Genomic DNA, 8951 nt, shown 5'->3' with positions numbered 1-8951 from the left:
ACGACCGGAACACTCAGGCTGGCTTTGCGGCGGGTGTCTGCCCGTTGGGCCGGCGCTGCGGTGCTGCGAGGGTGGGTGCTTGTGACGGCGCTGCCAGGGCTGTGCTGCAGAACGTTTCCTCCTGCCACAGTTCAGGATTCCCAGGTAGTTTTGACTCGGTATGGATGGATCTTCTTCTAGGTCTCTTTAGGATGGTTTAAAATGGTGTAATGTTGTAACGCACTGGGTGGTATTTCTTAGGTCCTACAGGACAGTTTTGTTACTGGTCTCTCCCCCCTTTTTTGTTCAAGACAATTCAAGTATTTCAGGTAATTTGTGAGCAGTTTATTTCAGTGAATTTTAATTTAATTTAACTTATGTGAATATTGGGGAAATACATCATTTATTTCTTTAATTTTATATGCAATTTTCTTTCTATTGACTGTGTAATTATTATCTTTTTCATCGCTGTTTCAGCCTAAGTAGCTCAATAGATGGAATTCTCTGCAGAGCTGGTAGTGTTGCCCAGGCTCTCAGATGCTTCTCATTACAGAAAGCTATTCTCAAGAGCTCGCAGCATTCCTAAGATTCCACTTACTTGTCCCGTGTCTCCACTACCATTTTCATGGCAGATGTGGCTGGCTGGCTGGTAAAGGTTTGGCTGAGATGGACTGGTCAGTTTTGAGAATGAGACAAGGGGAATACTCTGCCTCTGTCAAATCTTCTGGTCACCTTTTCTTTCTTAAGACTCTGCTTGAGACCCTGTTTTAAGAGGAAAGTATTGGAAATTCAGCCAGAGTGGATTAACGTTTTGGGTATTCACTTTACGTCTGAAAAAACCCGTTGTGATTACTTGGCCAAATGTATCCACGAAGGTCAGTTTCATGTGGGTGTAGATTTCTGAGGAGTTTAGTGGCCGAGGGACCTGAAGAAGTGCATCGCTGCTGCTTCACATGATGCAACTCGCTGTGGGTGATCTTTGTGGAGGTATAATGTGTGCACAGGCCGGTGTAGAAAGACTTGTTCTGTAATTGTTACTCCAAAGCAGACACTGGAACTGTTGGATTTGCTTCTGTTAGAGCACACGCTTTTAAAATCAACAGGTGATGTTCACATGATAGAAGCGGATGTTCTTCTTCGTGGTGGCAAGGGAGGGAATGGAGACCCTATCATGGCTCATCCGCCTGAGACAGACAGTGACAACACGTTGCAGGAATGGCTAAAAGAGATTGTCAACACAAATAAAGGCATCAAACTGGATTTTAAGAGGTATCTCAAGACAAAAACATCTGTATATTTTTGCATTCTGACTAGTTAACAATTTTAGAGGTAGTGCTAATGATCTTTTGGCAGTGGTAGACCGAACTGTTTCTTATTGTGAGGTTCAGTGTATTGCATTCCTTCCTGAACAGAAAATGCAGTGAAACATAATTGGTCTTACTGAATGCATTGCAAGAATAAAAGCTTTTGAAAGTCTTTTGAACTGTAGATAATGATTTTGTATTCAATGAATTTGTTACTGAGTTGGTATTGAGCAAATTCAACACCAACTCAAAAATCAACAGAGAAGCTCCTCTAAGTTTTCTGCTTGTGCAGTTAGGAAAGACAAGCTTCCAGTTGGGAAGTCAGATAGTGGCTCCCAGGCTGCAGATGGGTCTCAGCTCCCTGAGTCTCTCTGCCTGGCAGCACACAGGCATCTCCTGCCATCCTCCGGTTTTCCTGGTGTCATTCTCTACCTCAGAAAGGGAATGAAAATGTCCAGATTTTTCAAAGAACTTCTAAAAAGCTTGCTGAAAAGCCAACTTTTGTTGCAGGTTTGCTGAAGTTCATGCTAATTTAGAAACATCATCCCATACCAGTGTGAATATTTTTATTTTCCCTGGGCTTCTTCTTTCCCCAAGGAGAGAAATTCTGGATCCTGATCAGCTCCAGTACTGACAATCTACTGGGGATGTCTCAGGTCAAGAATTAGGTGTACTCCTTTGAACAGCTGATCTCATACCATGTATGATGTGGTGGTAAATTTCTTCAGCATGGTTTGTAATACAGAAATGTTGTCTTGCTTTTTGTGTGGTGAGGTGTATGTATATTGAAGTAAATTCCGTTTGTGTGGCCTAACTTCTTAATTAAATTTTCAGAGGTTTATTTAGAATTTTAACCATTAGCTGTCTTTAATGGAAAATACACCTGCAAACCCCATGAGATTGCCTTGAAACATTTTAAATGGGATTTAGAGTCAGCTGTGATTTTTAGATGTACACCTCTGCAACCCCTGGCTTCAGCTTTATCTGAATTTGCATGGACAATTTCTATCTTTGAGCAGATGGAGAATCCACTTCCACACTAAAAATAGCTTCATCAATGCCTAAGGATGCTGTAGAAATGCCAGAAAAGCTGCTGGGTAGTTGTAAAATGTGATTTGTAGCTATTTTGTGTAATGCAATCACAGTTTTCATGTGAAGGTTCATGAAAGAACAAAAATTGGGGGCAGGCTAAATCCTTTTGTTGTCATCGGGATCCGTACAAGTCAGCCCGGACAGAGAAGGGGAAGGACAAGACAAGTAGGCATCTGTTTGGGTTTGTTCGTTGTTGGTTTTGTTGTTTTGGGTTTCTTTTTCATTTTATTTATTGTTTAATTTAATAACAGCTATGTCTTATTTTTCTACAAGGAATTTCCAGCCAAGTGCAGTGAGTTTAAAAAGCTTTTAAAATTATATTGCGTTACAACAGTCTAATTGCATAAAAGCATTTAAAAAATACAGGCGCGGTGCAGACGCCGCCAAGTGAGTGGTACAGATCATCCCCTTCTCTGGATAACATTGCTGAAGTTTTGTCGATTACTTCATCCCTGCTTAAAAAGAAATACTTCATATGTTTCTGCTGTCAGCTCGATTGGCCACATAATCACAGTTTTTGCTGGCTTTATCCACCGGAATGACGTGTTCTGCCAAAGGACTTCAGAGTCCCATTTCAGAACCACCAGCGCCGATCGTCACGGAGTCAGCGGTACCCTTGCATTTTCGAAATGCTGTGCAGCGAAAACGGTGCTGTCTGAGGAGCTTTTTGTTTGTCTCAAGAGACGCCGCTTTGGGCTTTTTTCTTTCGACATTATCTTACGCTTTATAGTAAAAAGGAAGGCGTTCCACTGGCTTTGACTGCCGCTTGTATGTGGGAAAACATGAGCTGTTCTTGCCTCAGACAGTGTGAGAAATACTTCCGCCAATGATGTTAACTCAAGCCATCACTAGCTTTTCTCTGAGAAGGCTTGAGCTAATACTGACTGAAAGTGCTGAGAGGAGTTCCTGCCACTATGCAGCTTTCTCAGCAGTACAAGAGCTGAAATGTACAAAATCCCTTTTTACAGGAAATAACACAGGCAGCTCAGGTGGCTTTTGGCTTGAAAGTTAACATAATGTGACAGCTGGCTGCCCTTCCTGGTTTTGGCTGCAAATCTTGACATGATTCATCATGAATTGGGTTTGGGAATAACTTGGTACGGAGCCATCCTTAAAAAACAATGAGAATAGTCTTTTACCACTTCATGTCCCTGAACTCAGACACTGCTGTGAAGGCAAGCATCGGCACTGGTGTAGGAGGCTAGGGATACAATGGATTGGGAGTTGGGAAGACACAGTAGCAGTTAGCCATCCTCTGTGTCGTTCAACAGGCACCCGTGGTCTCTGTGTAGGCTGGAGTAGCTGTGATCCTCTCCTTGCTCTTCACAGTGCCTTCTCTTCCCCTTGCTTTTCCTGGTGCTCCCGTGACACCCAGAGGGATCAGTTTAGGAGCTGAGCCGGGAAACTAACCCTGCAGAACAACATGAGTTTTCTGTTGGCTCAGCTCTGTATCCGGTCTCGGCAAGGTTCCAAGGGAAAGCTAGAGGATGGCTTATTCAGAGCTTTTCACAAGTCGCAGGAGGAAACACAGGTCCTTGCTGTCAGTAAGGGACTCTGACCACAGTGATTTTAAATTCCTGAATGTTGTTAAGATGTTAGTTAATTTGCTGTGAGAGAAAAAATATGTGTTTTCTTGGCATTCATTCCTTTTCCCCATCAATCCACATTTCCGTTCTTTCCACAATACTGCTGTTTCGAAAGTCCTGGCAGGGTAGCGTAAGGTTATTGTTTGCCTTCTAGCTACACTTTTGATCTGAGAGAAGAGTGAGAATGTGTAACCTGAGATGTTTCGTTAAACGCTTACAAGGGGCGTTACACTGGTTGCTCAGGTGACCACGTCTCCTATTTAATAACTAGCGGTAGGATGAACGTCTGATGGGCAGGCTTCGTCATGCTGCCGCTACCACGCCACACTTTGGAGCTGTGGGAATGACCGCTACAAAAGTGTGAGAGACGGCAGCGGCTTCCTTCATTCCAGTCCTTCCCAAGAGTTCAGTAACATCCAGATCTTAGGTCAGGAGTTAGAATAGCCGTGAGATGAGGGCTGTGAGGCAGTTCATGTTGGGCAGCAGGGTGATAAGGGGGTTACGCTACTTTACACCGGCAGCAACAGTCACCTTATGGTAGAAAGGGTCCTCAGCATTTGCTCTCTGGCTGACAGGGAGAGTTTCGTTAACCCCTCTGTATGCCCTCTACCCTTCCCATCTTCAGTCGCAGTGCGGCGTCTCATTTCACCCATGTGTTACCGGCACAGCCTAGAAGCCGTCCAGCCATCCTTGGAGCTTCTTGAGCAAGTGAAGCAGCATCTGAGGAGACCCGTTTGGATCAACGCAGATGTCCTACTGGGACCGAATGGAAACAGTGCTGCAGTGGATGCAAAAGGGTTCCTTGACACCGTCACTTCGTTCTTCCCAAATGTGACCTTATCGCTGGGATGGACAACTGGCTGGCGCCCTGACAGACACAATAAAGGTGAAAATAGAATATTTAGTGCTTAACGCTGCGTAGTCAATTTTCTTCAAATGCATTTCACAGTTGATTCAAAATAAGCTGTGTGCCACCCAGTTGGTTTGAAAATAATGATGAATATAATAAGAACTGTTTTCTTTGTTGGTGTATGTTTGATCGTGTCTTCTTACAGCAGTTAGCTCAGCATTTGGGTTGCAGCAGAAGCATATAAAAACCTGATATTGTTGTTGTTGAACAGTTTTTGGTTCTTCAGCTCATTTGCACATATTGAGGATTTTCTGGGGACAGGTTGCTTACACCCTGTTTCGGGTACACTGCTCCCTGAATCCTAGGGGGATCGGTTTGATCATCAGAACTCTGGCACGTTTCCTGAAGAAAAATAAATTAGCGGAAAATTTAAAACCCTATCAGTGTGCTTTCGCAGTAGATAACTGAAATCGAACTGTAGGTCAACATTGTTTCTACCATTTCATTTCTGTTGAATTTTTGCAATAAATACTCCAATTTGTTGATGTTAGTAATCTTTTCAAATCTCAGGTTTGAGAGTCTAATGGAAGTTTCTCATTGTTAATGCCTAACGCGAACTTAAATCCTTCACACGTAACCATTTTCTTAGGGGCCTTTTCGCGGGCTTCCCTCACAGTCGTCATAGCTGCTTGGTTCGGGCATTTGACTCCCGCGCACACGCACATGTGTGCAGCAGCATAGTGCCCAACAACTTATTTCACCGATTTCAACTGCAAGTTGCTGTTTGCCCAACAAAACCTTTTCTTAAGATTTGGTGCTTTTTTTAGTCTTTCCAGTCCCTACATTGCATGTGAGTAATCGGGAAAAAAGGTGCTGGCTGTTGTTACTGAAGTTAAGATTTTCACAGCCTGTAGAAGTTAGAGAACAGTTAAATGCCATTTTAACTAGCTCCAGTGCTTGTAAACATCTCAACAGCAGGCACTTCAGGCGTTTTAGATGGCTTGACTTTTAGCACTTTTTACGTACAAGAGGTTTTATGTACTTCATTGCTGTATAACCAAAAATATTTTACTGGATTAATTCCGCCCCCTTTTTTTTTTTCCTAAATTTTTCAAAATGTGTCTGTTTTTAAAGGGTCACTGTCAAGTTAAAACTAGTCCTTACTGAAGTCTGTGGCAGCGCTGTTTTTTTAAAGAGAGTGCAAAGATAAAATTTCTTGGAACTTGTAAAACGTCATACTCCATAGCTATATGTAAAATAACACTCTAGCTGCTGGAAAAGGTTTTCAGCATAAGGCTTTGTATTCCATGTTCTTACGGCTTTTCTTCTTCAGGAGAATGGCATTTTTATTTATAATAATTTGATAATTTAATTTTAGAATTAAGTGATTTTCACAGAACTCTTGTCTTGCATCCCAACCAGTCTGTAAGTCGTCGTGTCTTTATTTGGATAGAAGTCGTATTTGTGAAGAGTTGTCTTTAACCAAATGGTCTTTATTGTAGGCTATGATTGGATGATGGTGGAAGAAATGGCTCAGATATGCAGTACACTTTCCCAGCCTGTATCTTTCCCTGTGAGAGCAGCATTAGTACGACAGTCAATACCAGAGCTGTGTTGGCTAATGCAACAGTCAGACAGGTAAGCTGCAGGGCCTTGATTTTCAGTTGTCTTTATAATAAAGGCACGTATTTGTTTACATTAAATATAGCACGTTTGTGTGGGCATACTTAACTCAATTATGTTGAAAATACATTTTTTTTTCTAATTTAATCATTCTGTTTTTTAACTCCTTCAGTTCTTAAATTGCTTTGTCATACAGAAGTGTTCACTATTCATTTCTTTAAAATAACAAAATTCCAAAAACCTCTTTTAAATTACTTACTGTGGATAATTAATCTTGTATAGGTTTGTAATCCCAGTCCATAAACATTTTATAAGACTAATATAGTTAAATTGGCCTGAGTAGTTTGATGTTGCAATTTGGACTTAGTTCAATTTAAATACATTTAATTTTTACTACCTTTAAAATTACATTCTACAGGTACTTTTTATTATATTCAGTATTTGTGTTTCCTGTACTAACGTGATGTTAAAACATCAAAGGTGATTTTTAGGTTGGAAATTAATGAGTTTGCTATGCAGCTAATTAATTTTGCTTATGTACTTGACATCCATCCAGTGGTTTCCAAACACTGACATATGTTTCCTTTTAAAAACTGTTCTTACAAACCCATTATAATTTCATAGGAAAAAGAAAATTTACACATAAGAGAAAGAGATAAAAAACCTGCTCATACATACTGTCATTTACTCGCCTTTTTCACCTACTCTGCCTACCTACACTTGAGTGAAGTTTTTCCTTAAGCACCAACTAAGGTCAAAGGTTGACAGAAAATTTAAAGTGCTGTTATACCCATTTACAGTGGAGAAATGAAAAATTATGATCAAACATTTGAAATTGGGAAATTGATTTCAGAGTATCTCTGTGTTAAGAACATGTCTTGCAAATTGTGCCGTTCTTAAATGTGTCCATGTTGGACATGACAGTCCTGGGCTCCTCAGTTCAGGAAGGACAAGGAACTACTGGAGAGGGTCCAGCACAGGGCCACTAAGATGGTGAAGGGCCTGGAGCACCTTCCACATGAGGAAGGGCTGGGAGAGCTGGGTCTGTTCAGCTTGGAGAAGAGGAGGCTGAGGGGGGATGTTATCAGTGCTTATCAATATCTAACGGGTGGGTGTCAGGAGGGTGGGGCCAGGCTCTTCTCAGTGGTGTCCAGTGACAGGACCAGGGGCAATGGCCATAAACTGGAAAACAGAAGGTTCAACCTGAACATGAGGAAACCCTTCTTCACTGTGAGGGTGACAGAGCCCTGGAAGAGGCTGCCCAGAGAGGTGGTGGAGTCTCCTGCCCTGGATACCTTCAAAAGCCGCCTGGGCTTGTTCCTGTGTGATCTGCTCCAGGTGATCCTGCTCTGGCAGGGGGGTAGGATTAGAGATCCCTTCTAACCCCTACCACTCTCTGAATCTGTGTAAATCTGTGGATACAATCTCTATTCCCACTGAAATACTGGGATTCTCTCTTTTACCTCAGCAGAAAAATTCCAGGGTGTTTTTAGTGGCGCGATTAGAAGATGGAAATTCCTGAGCCAGCTTTGCTGACGTACAACTCAATTCTGATTTACCTGTATTTTAGATTAATACAGTTTTAATAAAGAAGGGGGAAAATGAAGTATATGTCAAGTGGAGATTGTGGAGGGTACTGCTTTTAACTTTAAATGCTACTTTGAAGCTTTTTGGTTTTTAAAAGAGAAAATCTGTGCAATTAATGAGAAAAGCATATGTGACACAGTGCAGAAGGTATGTTCAGTCAGTCTGGTGGCATCACTACACGTCACGAAGGTGACAAAACACAGAGTATGCAAATCACCTATAACTGGGATTGCCTCATATCTTCTGTGACAATGCTCTGCTTGTTTCATTACTTTGTCAGGCTTCAGATGCTCAGTCTGGTTAGATTTCCATGCTGGATATCTGCCCAAGATTTTTCAGCTCACACAGGGGAAATTGTTCTGGGCGGTGTAGGATGGTGCATCTTTAAAACTTCTGCAGTCCTCCTTGGGAAGTTCTAGCAAGTTTAGCTTTAGGAGCAAGACCTTGAAGTTTGTCCGGAGCCAATTTGTCTGACTTAACTTCCATCCTGAGGGAAAAAACACGTCAAAGGAATAGACCTCTGTTGTATTCTACAGCTAGTCTGTCTGTACCAAGCATTCCGTGCGCCCTGTGTGTGAACTAGGATGTGTTGGATCATGCCTGTGCCTGGGGGCAGTGTTTTGATCCAGCAGTTGCTTGTCCCAGTAACTTGAGGTGACTGGGGTCACAGGAAGATGGGAGAGATTCCCGGTGCTGTTGTTGGCAGCAGCAGCGCAGGGTGGAGGGTGATGACTTGCCCGGATGTAGAGGGGTGGTGGGGAGCTGGGATGTGCAGAACAGTTGGTTCTGATGGCTCATAATTTGTGATTGCTTAACTTTGGTATCTAAAGGACATTAAGTTTTTGGTATTTTAATTATGTTCCTAAAATTAAGATACCATAGTCCTGAATATTTTCAGGAGCTTATTGGTGCGATTTCTTTCCATCTTAC

At 42.1% G+C, this 8951-nt stretch overlaps 1 protein-coding gene across 1 annotated transcript in view; it reads left to right on the top strand.

Annotated features, from left to right (window-relative positions):
- Window positions 1–1075: 1075 nt before the first annotated feature.
- FAM151B (family with sequence similarity 151, member B) overlaps window positions 1076–8951 on the top strand; it is an 8073-nt gene continuing 197 nt past the window's right edge. The window contains exons 1-3 of the mRNA XM_010152475.1: window positions 1076–1248; window positions 4630–4847; window positions 6314–6449. Of these exons, the coding sequence (XP_010150777.1) occupies window positions 1094–1248; window positions 4630–4847; window positions 6314–6449 (509 nt within the window). The 5' untranslated portion in view covers window positions 1076–1093. The remainder of the gene's footprint in view (window positions 1249–4629; window positions 4848–6313; window positions 6450–8951) is intronic.

This window comes from Eurypyga helias, unplaced genomic scaffold (genome assembly GCF_000690775.1).
Source record: "Eurypyga helias isolate BGI_N326 unplaced genomic scaffold, ASM69077v1 scaffold34075, whole genome shotgun sequence".
NCBI lineage: Eukaryota > Metazoa > Chordata > Aves > Eurypygiformes > Eurypygidae > Eurypyga > Eurypyga helias.
Note: the sequence above shows the minus strand (reverse complement) of the source record. Positions and strands in the feature narration are given on the sequence as shown.